Genomic DNA, 13,441 nt, shown 5'->3' on the forward strand with positions numbered 1-13,441 from the left:
TGAATGCAATCAGACATCACTGCAACAAAAAGTCTACATCTGCGAGCTAGCTAGCAAACTATATAAGCATCTAAAAAGTCTAAAGCTATTACAGCAAGCAAGACTAATAGAATATCATTAATTTACTTTAATAAAATCAAAACTCAATATGCTAAAATGGGAGAAAAGGAACAAAATTTGAACAGAAATTTTGAATTTATATTTCATTTTCTGTTAATTGAACTATTCTTCCAATCAACAAGATGCTATTATACTACTGGATTCTGTTTGGAGAGCTAATTAAGTGTAAAAGTAGTTCCAAGGAATTCTGGTGTTGTGTGACAAACTTTCTTGAAAGACACCAGACTGAAAATATCAATTTTATTACCATGTTAAAATATTGCACTTTAAGCTTGGCAAGATTTCTGTTGCTGTCATATCTATTCTTGAATTTGAAATTATTGTTATCTCACTTCATCAAAATCAAATTATGTTAAAGGCTGTATAAGTCAAAGACCCTGTTTGTTAGGCATGACACAGATATATTGAAGTACATTTACATACAGTAACACACACTCAATTGCATTTTGTTTATGTTGTACTCCTAGCTTAATTTTATTGGATAAGATATCATCAGTATGTGCATACTAAATGATGTGTCATAAGCTAAGATACATCAGATTTAATTCTATTATTCTTCTGACATCACATATAATACTATTGAGTTTATGTGTATTAAAATGTGAGTGCTTTAACCTGGTGGTGTGAAGAAACACTCAATGCACTCTGAAAAGTGGTTGGTGCTTGAAAGAGCATCTAGTCATAGAAATGATGCCAAAGTTGACACAGAATCTTGACACAGCTCTAAGGCTTGCCAGATACTGCCGAAATGTCCAACACATGCCAGCATAGAAAATGGATGTTAAATATTGATGATGATGTATTTGTATGCAATACCTTCAGTGTCTATGAATAAAAGTCTCATTATCATCAATCATGGTATGTTACAATCTGATTTCAGTATTTATTTGCAGTATACAAAGATGTATTTTTAGGCTATTAGTTTCTCTGCCTGATGTGTCCATTTGTGAATCTTAGTCTTGTTAGATGTTTATGTCTCAAAGAGAGATCCATAAGAACCAGTTCATTACAGCCCAGATAGGATAAAAAACAAAAAACCCCAAAAAGGAAGTTTTTTTTTCATGGACTGAACTGTCTCAAAGTTCTAGATTCACCTGCTTGTGAGAAATTAACTTTACTGTTCAATGATGATTACTCATGATCCCAGTGGTTGGAAACAGCAAACTGCTAACTAGAATATATGGGTGCAAGTGTAGCCGTGTGGTTAATAAGCTTACTTCCTGACCAGTTGGCTCTAGGTTTAGTCCCACTGTGTTGCACCTTGTGCAGATGTCTTCTATAATCCCTGGCCTACCAAAGCATTGTAAGATGGAAACTAACCAAAAGGAGCCCATTATAGATATATACATATATGTGTGTGTGTATGATCGTTGCAAACAAGTGTTACTCACATACAAACTGTGTCCTTTGCTTCCAAGCATCTGTGAAAACATGTTCAGCCATGGGGAAATATTAGCTAACTTGGAAATAGATGGGGGTTGGTGATAGGAAAGGCATCCAGCCATTGAAAAATCTGCCTTCACAAATGTTGTCCAACCCATGCAGGCATAGAAAAGTGGCCATTCAAATAATAAAGAATATAGTTCTTGGCACTAAGTATGAACTGACAGAAAGATATCAGATCATATCGAATATTTTCTCTCATTCTGCAGTATCAGCATGCATCTGAAGTTTGGTGTGTTATGTGTATTATGTAAAGTACACAAGTTTTTATTTATTTATTTACTGTCTTATATCCATTTTCCAAAGTAGTATGTGGTGATGGCTTGTTTTTAGTTATTAATATTATTGTTGGTGAAGCAAATGTTTTTACACCTGGATGTTCTTATTCCTATACATGCAATTCCTCCTACACACTTAAGTAGGAGTGGAACAAGCACTTTTGTCTGCCAAGCAAACTGGAGCAAACAGAGTTATGTGCATCATTCAGGGATACAACATAACTGGATGCAGTAATATACCATTTTAATCTTACAGTGTTATACACACAACCAATATATATTGTTACATATGGGTTTGTTTTTTTAATCTATTCAGGAGAGGTGGGAATATAATCAGTTTAAATATAATACCACTTTCATAACTCCTAGAGAGATAGAGAAGATAAAAGCAACTCTACTCCTTTGGCAGTCATTCAGAAATTGAGGATGACTTGGAAGCATATACAGAGTGTTCAAAAATCATCTTTACTACTTCCACAATTTATAGTATCTATCAAAGTTGAGATCCAGCAATTGACTTCTTTGCAAACAATGAAGCCCATGTGGAAGTGTTCTGCTGTTTATAACAAAGCTATTTCTTTGTCCATGTTCTCCAATAAATTCTGCTAATTTAGCCTTATTTTTTGCATTTTTCTAAATTTTTCAAATTGTAAAAGGTAATTTATAGACTATTCTTGTTAATTATTTTTTTTTAGATTCCTACATAGTTGAGAGTAGACACTGAAACCCTCTTGGTTCCTCCACTCTCGACTCAACAGAGCATACAGGATATCTCAGATGGATGGAAAGAGGGCTGCATGAGCATCAAGCACTTGGCTAGTGTTCATTTTTGGCTGAGTTGATTGAAGCAACATGAAATGAATTATCTTGCTCAATTATCTTGCCTAACCTAGGAATTGAACCCATAACCTTATGATCATGAACTAAGTCTTTGAACTACTAGACAAATCAAGTGGAAACTAAATATACTATACAAACTGATCCTTCTCTTTTCCTTCTTTGCCAGTTTTAGCATTAAGCACCAATATAAAACAGGGTATGGGATATTTCTAGTACATGAATCAGCTGTCCCTTTATACATATATATTTTTACTTAATATATTCTCATGGCTGGCTGCCGACAAATTTTTCTGCTCTTAAGAAAAAAGGATTTTATCCTTTATATCTATACTGTTCAGTATTTATGCGTTGAATAAAATTTATCTTTCTACTTGTTTTATATATAATAATTAGTGAAGCAAAAGTTCAAGTGCTATTGTTTTGTTTTTTTTTGATATTTTATGCAAAAGGGCTTTCAAGAGAAAAAAAAAATGAGGAGGAAATAAAACAGAAGACTAAAGTTTAAAGATTTGGAAAAGAGAAAAATAGTAAAGAGAAAGGAGGTAGAATAATGCTATTTAGCAGACAAGCAGTAAAGAGTAAGTTTGACTAGCAAGCAGATGAGAAAGATTGAGTAAAGAGTGAGTGAGCTAGTGAGTACTAAAAAGGAGCCTTTCAAATTAGATTAAAAAAAGAAGTGTTTGAAAGAAAGGAACGAAAGGATAAAAAAAAAAAGAAAGTGATGTAAGAAGGTAAGTGAAGAAATAACCATTGCTAATAGAAAATGAGAAAAGATATTTGGTGGTAGCATTTTTTTTTTTCTTTGTTTGTTTTCTTACCTTCTGAAAAACAAAAACAGAAAACTCAAGTTTTTTTCTGCTTTCAGTTTAAAATGTCTTCCAAAGACTCCAGCAAGAAGCAATGCATACAATAAAAAAAAAAATGGGAAAGAGAGAGAGAGAAAGAAAGAGAGAAAGAGGTTTGCATTATTAACATATACAAAAAGTAACATCATCAATATTAAACCATAGGTACATATATATATATATATATATATATATATATATATATATATATATATATATATATATATATATATATATATATATACATATATATGTGCATATACACAAACACATACATGCATACTGCATTCCTGCAATACATACACAGTTATGGTCACATGAACCCACTGACAAAAGCCTGGACAATAAGGGATCTTAATGCAAATAGAGGGAAATAATTTCAAGGGGCACCAAAAATAGAAAACACGTGTATGTGTATGGGGGGGGGAGATTTAGCAATGAAAATAAGAAATATTAGTGAAAGAGGGAAAGGGTGAGGGAACTGATAGGAACAAAAGAGAAAAGATGACAAGGAGGAGAGGGGGAGATAGACAGACAAGAAAACTTTTGATTTGCAAAACAACCAATGAAAAACTAAAAAAGAAAGAAAGAATAAAGAATTGGCCAAGTACATGGTATCTTGGAAAAGTATCTTGCACCATAGCCTTGAGTCGTCCCAAGGTAGAGAGGAACTGTTTGGAAGCATATCAAAGGAAACTGTCCTTGTAATTCTCAGGCCCAGCCTTGTCACATAGTCATGCTAATTCTCCTTGAGTGTTATGTTAAGGGTACTTAGCCACTGGTACCTTAATTCAGAGAAGGATGTTCCATTGATCAAACCATTGGAACACACATTGTCGAAATCAGACGGAGAGAGAGAGAGAGATAGGTGGGGGTGGATGGAAATAAAAGAGGAGAAAGAGTAAACGAGAGGTCACAACAGGTAGGACTTGAGCTTCATGCCCACTAAAGATCACTAATATCCCACCTGTACCAGTAGATCACTAAGAACACCGTCCGAGCTTGATCGTTGCCAGAGCACCAGCTGTCTGGTTTCCGTGCCGGTGGCACATAAATAGCACCATTTGAGCGTGATCGTTACCAACGTCGCCTTCCTGGCATGTGAAAAGACATTCGAGCAAGTTCGTTGCCAGCACCGCTGGACTGGCTCCTGTGCAGGTGGCACGTAAAATGCACCATTTTGAGCGTGGCCATTGCAAATACCTCCTGACTGGCCTTCGTGCCGGTGGCACATAAAAGCACCCACTACACTCTTGGAGTGGTTGGCGTTAGGAAGGGCATCCAGCTGTAGAAACTCTGCCAAATCAGATTGGAGCCTGGTGTAGCCATCTGGTTCACCAGTCCTCAGTCAAATCGTCCAACCCATGCTAGCATGGAAAGCGGACGTTAAACGATGATGATGATGATGATAATGATGACAGAGCTACCTGTGTACAACTATAGTAAGGATTTAAACATAGTTACAAAAGCACATAATGAACTCTGCATGCTTTATAACAAACATATATCATGGCACTTTAAATTTTATGCATGTAAGCCATAACGCACATAAGCAACATTATATACATAGATACATATGCATATATAAAGTACACATATCTACACTACTCTCGTGATTTCTGTTTTAGTAGTTAATTTGATAGGTTTTTGTTTTGTGCCTTGCATAAACTGACAGGAAACGAAATTTGACTGTAAATAAGGCTGACTGCTACAGTTGTAAGAAGCAGAAACTGCACAACTAAGCAAAGAGCAAAAAAAAACACCAACAGCCAAAACAATGAGATACTGGATGAAATACAATGAAGCTTCACTGTAAACAAGCATAACAAAACAAAAAACAGAAGGGGGAAATATCTAGCAACAGGCATGGCAGGGAACAATAATATGGAGTTTGGTGGGAGAAATACACTTTTGAGAATCAAAGAAGGGAGACAAATCAAAATCTTAGGCTGAATTTTGTTGTCACAGCAAAAAGGTTTTTCATTATGAAAAATAATCTTTTCTTCATTGCTTCCATCTGGCTAGCTGGCTTTAATGGATGGATTTATAAGTTTTATTTGCCTATTATTAATTAATTAATTAATTTATTTATTTATATGCATTTCACAAGAGAAATGAGGCAACTGTGAAAGAGAGAGAAATACCATCGTTCACAAGTAGTCACCAGAGTTCTCCACGGAATGAGTTACACTATATCTGTATTCTCTTCTTAATAATAATAATGATGATGATGGACTCTCCAATGTATGAGTGTTCAGCTTTTGCTGAATGACCTGCACAAATGATTTGTTTACTGTGATCAAATGCATGTGCTGTACATAGCTCACTCCCTCCATCAAATTGACATTGCCCAGACAGGTGCACGGTGTACCAAGCGTCAGGTGTTGAAGTGATCTCCAGAGCAATGAGAGATGAAGTGTTTTGCTCAAGAATACAATACACCACCTGGTCTAAGAATTGAAACCACAATGTTGCAATCATAAGTGCAACACCCTAACCACTAGGCCAATAATAATAATAATAATGACAACGACAAAAATGATAACATTAACGGTAATATTATTGATATTAAAATTATCATTATTATTATCATCATCATTATTATTGGCCTAGTGGTTAAAATGTTGCACTCACAATAGCAAGATTGTGGTTTCAATTCCTAGACTGGGTGGTGCATTGTATTCTTGAGCGAAACACTTCATTTCATGTTGCTCTATGATTACTTTGACACCTGACAAGTAGTACACCATGCACCTATTCAGGCAACATCGATTTGATGGTGGAGAGAGTAGAGCACACACATTTGATCACTATAAACAGATCATCTGTGCAGGTCATTTGGCAAAAAGAAGCACTTATATGTCATTTTTGATGGGAGAGTCCATCGTTATTATGTGCTAATGAATGCCAGCAGCACTATTGAATAGGGGAATCAAACAGGTAGATGGGTAGGGTAGGTAAGCAGCCACAACCATACAATGTGAAGCAAGAGGTCAAAACTGAAAGGTCACAATATTGGTTGGGTACAGGAACAAAATCAATAATAAAAATAAAAAGAGAAAAAATTACTTTAGAAATTCTATTGGAAAAGCCGAAATTATATAATGTTTATAATTATTTCAATTTTGGAAACTAAATTTTGTTGAAAGAATTTTTTTTAAATAGAAAAAGAAATTTTTTTTTTATTTTATGTATATGAAACAAAAATTAAAATGAAAAAAAGGAAAAGTATAAAAAATAAAAAGAAACAAAAAATACAAAACAAAAAGTAAAACAAAATAAGAAACAAAAGAAAAGAAATAAAATTCTTTTAAAATGATGTAAAAACAAAAGAAAAATACAGTAATGGGAAGGGTGAGAAATAATAGCAATAATAATAATAATATTATTATTGTTATTATTATTTTCTTATTTAGACACAATGCTGGTCATAGGGTGAAGGAGAACAGTGAAATATATTGACCCACAGTAATTGACTGGTACTCATTTTTTTAAAAATCAATCTTGGAAGGATGAAAGGTGAAGTTGCCCTCTTATACTTCCAGGCTTGATTTGATAATAGTAAGAAGAGGAAGAATGTAACAATGAAGAAAAATTTTACAAATGGTACATTAAAAACAGTGTGACAGCATAGCAAATAATATCAAAATCATTCATAAACATGTTCAAACAGGGTTTACAACCAATACGGAGAAGAGTTTTGCGAGAGTCTCTGGATGAAATGATAACACCTTTTTGTGATGCAAAAATGCAGCGAGAGTTTTCATCAGAAAACTGGTCAAACTTTAATAGTCATCAGATAGGCTTCTAAAAACAACTGACACTCAAACTGTCAATATTGATAAGAATGGCAGCATGTTTCATATGTTTAACAGACTTTATAACGAAATAGTTTGAATCTCAGCTGCCAGTTTTGTAAGAGGAGGAGCTATAATTGCTTGAATCAACATCTAGAATGTTGCTATACTTATCTTAGCAACAAGCACGAATTTCAGTTCAAATTTGTGTGGCATTTTGGTGTATATCTCAACTTGTATTTCTGTCATTGAAATAATAATTATTTTTTCACATATGTAGTAGTTGCTGAGATATTTTTCAAGAGTAGAACACAAATTTGTGACATTCATCATACTTTAACCAAAAGGCAAAAGTGATGAAAAGGAATAAAATAAAATGTTTCCAGCCCAGCTGAGAATGGAAACTAAGTCATTGAGAATTTACTCCATTGTAGTGGAGCTCATTCATTAATAACAATAACAGTGAGAATAACAATAAAATAGTTATCATTTTGGTCTATATTCATACATTGAATGCATATCATATCATCTATATACATATATATAAAACGTGCAGATAGATTTTATAATCACTCAGTATGTATGTGTGTGTGTGTGTGTATGTATCTTCTATTTTTTAATTATTATAAATCTTCCACTGAGGAGGCAGCAGGTTTCCAACAAAGATACAAGGCTCCATCTTTGGGATGTAGTTAGCGCAGACAAATTCACATTTGGAGCCAGAGAAAAGTCTTGCATATTTTTACTGTTCCACTCACAGATTGCACTTGTAATGTATGAATTAGCCGGTCGATTTCTCTTTCTGAAAATTCCAGTTTATCTAGATTCTCCTTTAAGTATTTACAAACAAAATCTAGTTCTCCAATTATTATTGGTATGAATATGAATTCATAGTCTAGATATAGAGGCTGGAGGTTTTGAAGCAGCTGTCCATAAATATTTTGTTTTTGATTTTCAAAGAGATATTTATATCTGCAGAGCAGCTGACCTCTATGATGGTACATACCTTTGCCCCTCTGTCCCAAACAACAACATCCGGCCTGTTATGTTTACATTTGACAGAAGTTTTGATGGGAATATTCCATCAGTATTCCTTGAGTTGGTGTTTATGAATGTATTCCATAACAGAGGGATTTTTTCTAAGTTTATTTCAGGACAATCTTTTTTGCAGATGGCATTGTAAATTGTTTTAGCAACAATATTGTGCCGCATAAGGAGGTAGTACCATGATGACATTTTAAGACAGCTGCTAATCACATGCATGATGTCTTCTACAGAAACGTGACATAGCTAACACATGAGGTTGCACCTTGGGATTACAAGAGCGTCACTGTATGCATAATGATTGCATTGTTCAATTAAATGGAACTACTTGAAACAGTTGTACTGCATTACTACTTGATATCCTGTTGCTTATTTTGATATATATATATATATATATATATACACATACATACGTACAGAGTTGCTATAAAATCAATGTGCAAATTAAAATACTTGTAGCATGATAGAATTAAATTGCACATGGACTTTACAGACACCCTGTATATATAGGCACATGGAGCAGGAAGCTCAATGCAACTTAAAGTTACATAGGCTTGTTCATTGAACTGAACTCATCAGGCCAAGAGATTTGGTGAATGAGTCTAAGAAGATCTAAGCTGCATGGAGCTGAATAAAAAAATAATATATAAATATATATCTAATAAATGTTAGATTGCATCACACACACACATATATGTTACATAGATGATACATATATATTTTTTTTTTTTTATTGTGTATGCATGAATATAGTAAAATTAGTAAATATCAACTATTACACACACACACACACACACACACACACACACACACACATACAAAGTCACAACATAAGTGACCATTTAAACTACATTATGTGAACTGCAGAAGAAACTACCTTAAAAATTGATTGGAAAATTAAGTCATTCATTTTAACCAAACAAAATTAATCAGAGAGAATAGAAAACAGAGAACAATTCTAACAGATGCTGCTTACCACAGAAATACTAAATTGCAGACTGGTAACAGTAATAGCAGCCTAAAAACAATGGCTTAAGAAAGAATAAGTAGAAGTTGCTGTTTACTTGGATCTTATAAGCCTAATTCCTATGCAAGTTACTAACATCAAAGAGACATGAATGGAAAAGGAAAGTAAAATCAATAAGTTTTCTTCTTCTTTTTTAGCTAAATAGTTTAATTTAGTTCAGAAGAGAACATCTGCTACTGAGTACCATAATACAGAGGTGTACTAAATCTCAGGTCAGCAAGATATACAGAAGAGGAATCAATTTGCTAACATTTTGTTTCATATTATGGCACCCTTTATTTTACATTCGAAGCCTGTTACTTAAAAAACCAAATTTTTAAAAAATCACTTACATGCATGAATACATGAATCACTAAATGCACTGATATTTTCTCCACTTTTTCTATTATTTATAATACATATTACAAAATTCAAAGTTTTATGCTTTTATTAACCAGACTTAAGCCTCCCTTAGAATTGCATAATGGTACTATTAATAATGCATTTTTCTCTTTCAGCAACAGTAAATTCAATAACAGCTGTCACTGGTCTTACCAAACATAGTAAAAGTTTCATGGCAAGTTCACAAAATCTACGATACTTATAGCATCATTTATGATTAATATAAATTTATTGCATTTATCCAGTCTAAAGCAAGATATTTGGCATAGTACTAGATCAAGATATAAGCTAAATCGCAACACAATAACACATAATTGCAGCACACTCAAATCTCCAATGTGTAATACACAGAAAAGATAAACAATTTTTCAATATCAGATGATTATAAAGTTTCTTTTTAATAACTAAGAAAGTCGATCATTTACATACAACTTGCATACACTCACCACTATATATACATATATTTATACACATAGTGCAGTAGTTTACTGACCTGCGTTGACTGTTATGGCCTCAATGAACTGTTCTCTCCAGGAAGAAGTGCTAACTACAAGAGATAAGTTAGCTTTCTTTAATAACTTGTCAACCACACTCTGAAAATATAAAAGGAAACGTGATTTGATTCCAAATGGCAGCAGGTAAATATTTCATCCTCACAATTAATCTTGGTTAGGTGAGGGACATTAGAGGGAATAGCTGGGTGTGTTTGTTAGGTTCTCAGATAAACAGACAAAATACTGGCAGTTTTCAACCTAACACTGCACTATGTGTCTTTTTTAATGGTCAAGTTCACTAAGTTGAAAATAAACACTATGTTCAGAACAACTCACCATTATAAGCAATAACATTGCAGAGTAATATAGTGTAATGTCAGTGTGTATGGATGACAAAGAACAGATTCGCCAAGAGAAAAACTGGGTTTAAGAAGAAAAAGTGTGCTAGAGGCACAACTGCAGTGATAAGGGCAAGTGATGCATACAGCTGATGACAGTTTCATGAAGGAGTGCCAGAAGATCTACATGGAATTACAAAAATGGAAACAGAAGATATGGGTAGGAGTGGTGAAATCTGATCTCAAGATGCTGAACTTCACAAAGGAACACAACAGATAAGTGGTTGGACACTGTTTTAGAGTGAATTGTCCCAACATGCACAAGCATGAAAACTAGGTATAAAACCAATAAAGTCAGCAATTATGATAGCATAGTAAAACTGACAAGTGGCTAGTTAGCATGCAGTGGCACTTTGTCAGTTGTAATGATGACGGTTCCAACTGATCTGGTCAACAGAACGGCCTGCTAGTGAAATTAACATGTCAGTGGCTGAGCACTTCAGAGACACATGTACCCTTAACATAATTCTCAGGGAGATTCAGTGTGACAAAGGATGTAACAAGGCTGGCCCTTTGAAATACAAGTATAACTCACTTATGCCAGCTGAGTGAACTGGTGCAATGTGAAATAAAGTGTCTTGCTCAAGGACACAATGTGCTGCCGGAAATCAAACTCATGGCAAAATGATTGTCAGCCAAATACCCTACCCACTAAGCCATATACCTTCACAGTTAGCATTAAGTACTGAGTTTAACACCTAGGGAAATAACTTTGGGAAGAACAAAACTGATCAATTTGTATTAACCTACATACCCAGTATTAGGAGAAAGTCTTTGATAGAATCTCATGAACCAAAGACCCAACAAGTTATGAGACTAATGTGAAACAGTCAAAACATTGGTATTAAATTTTAAAGAACTGTTCCCAATCTCATTATGGAAAACTAAAAAAAAAAAATACTTATAAATTTCTAGAAATTCTGCGAATTAGTATTTTATCTAAGAAAGTAAGTCATTGAAACATAAAACTGTTCCTTCCACTTTATATATGATAATTGATAATTGATGATAAATATTATATTGTTGAGAGTCATAAAAAACAAGTCAATAATTTTGCTAAGTTGAAATCATCTTATAGAGGTAAAGATAAAACTCTGTTCCAGCTTTAAATTGCTTTTAATTCAGTGTTCCTTTGCACTTCAATGACTACAACTGAAAATACAGTGTTTGGGCTAAATTTGACAGTTTGCGTTAAAGGAAAAGAAAACTTAATATCCCATCAAAAAATAAAAGTATTTAAAAAAACAAAAAAAAGCACCAACTAGATTATGGCTGGGAGATATCAATTTACTAAAAGTAGCCATTCTCAGCTTCCATCATGGAATCAAAATGGATCTGGAACCTGGTGCATGTGTTCCCCACTGTGTCCTTTTTGAACAGTTCCTTGATATTGATCAACCAGCTTGGCCTTGGTGTTGCAGGCAGAGCAGTTGGTGTCTTTCTCAACTGCATCCCATAGTAATCCATGGGATTATAATTGGGAGAGAGGTCAGAAATTAGGGCAGGTGAATTCATAGACATTTTGACAACCACTTCTGTCATTTTTCTGGAGGTATGGCAAGGAGCCAAAACTTGCTGCCGCACATATGGCCTTCCCATAGGAACCCTTACTAGCCAAGAATTTACCACAGTCACCAACAGTTTCACATAGCTGTCTGAATTGAGCTTAAGGCCTTGCTCAAAGATGTGAAGATGAACTCAAGTGTGGTATGCAGATGCGGTCAGAATGACTGTTGTGTCCTGCTGGCCAGGACTTTATAGTCTCCTTTGCAGTTATCCATGTCATGTCTTACAGCCTTTACAGTGATTACAGAGCACTGAGCAGCAGCCATGATGTTGACATTTTGATATGAGGTGTGAATCCTCATGTTGCATGTTACTCTTTTCCAGTATTCAGATAGCTTCCGGCCTCCATGTTAGCTAACATTTTCTCTCAGTAACAACTTTAATCTTTTTGCTCTCCAATGACTGTTTACCAGGAGACATAAAACATCATCAAATTTAGCCTTTTACAGTGTAAGTGCAAGTTGAACCTGACATTGTGTAGTGTAAGTGAAAATAATACTTAGGACCATGTCATTTCAAAAATTATTTAACCAAATAGAAATGAACCAATAAGGGAGATTATGCTGTTGTTCAGCTTGCTGAACATAGCAGCTAAATCTCCCTTAAATTATATCCTGTTGTTTTAAAAACAAAAAAAGAAAAAAGCAAAGGAATCAATGTTCTGTGGATGTTTCCATCAATCAAAGACACTGACCTTGAATTCTGTGCTCTCAGTTATGTGAACTGTAATCTTGATATTTTCACCACGTCTCGGTTTACCAAGTTCCACCAACACAGGATCATCTTCCTCCTGCTGTACATTTTCAGAACTACTACCTAAAGGAGACAGAAAAAAGAACAAAACAAGTTGAAAAAAAAGAAGCCTTCTGAGGATGACAGGAATGATGAGAGAGAGAGGGAGGAAAACAGAAATCAAATTCAGAGAATTATATTTACAAAATTAGTCCATAGGAAAAATCAAGCAAATGATTTCTGGTTAAATTAGAAATGTTACATTTATTTCATAAAACGTTAATAAAGAAATTCAATATATTTTGTGCCAAGGTAAACTGTTAAATGACTAAGCCATTTATTAAACATCTCTATCAACAATTTAGTGACACTTTAAAAAGACAAATCAACTGAAAGAAACAGGAATACAAACTTATATATATATATACATAGAGAAAGGGAGAGAGAGAGAGAGAGAGAGAGAGAGAGAGAGAGAG

At 34.2% G+C, this 13,441-nt stretch overlaps 1 protein-coding gene across 2 annotated transcripts in view; it reads right to left on the reverse strand.

The window, feature by feature from the left end:
* LOC106882176 (sodium/calcium exchanger 3) overlaps positions 1-13,441 on the reverse strand; it is a 318,219-nt gene that overhangs the window by 5,873 nt on the left and 298,905 nt on the right. For both annotated transcript variants that reach the window (XM_052968731.1, XM_052968732.1), the window contains 2 exons: positions 12,928-13,049; positions 10,269-10,368 (listed from right to left, as the gene is read on the reverse strand). In XM_052968731.1, coding sequence (XP_052824691.1) covers positions 10,269-10,368; positions 12,928-13,049 — 222 coding nt within the window. The remainder of the gene's footprint in view (positions 1-10,268; positions 10,369-12,927; positions 13,050-13,441) is intronic.

This window comes from Octopus bimaculoides, chromosome 6 (genome assembly GCF_001194135.2).
Source record: "Octopus bimaculoides isolate UCB-OBI-ISO-001 chromosome 6, ASM119413v2, whole genome shotgun sequence".
In the NCBI taxonomy this organism is placed as follows: Eukaryota; Metazoa; Mollusca; class Cephalopoda; order Octopoda; family Octopodidae; genus Octopus; species Octopus bimaculoides.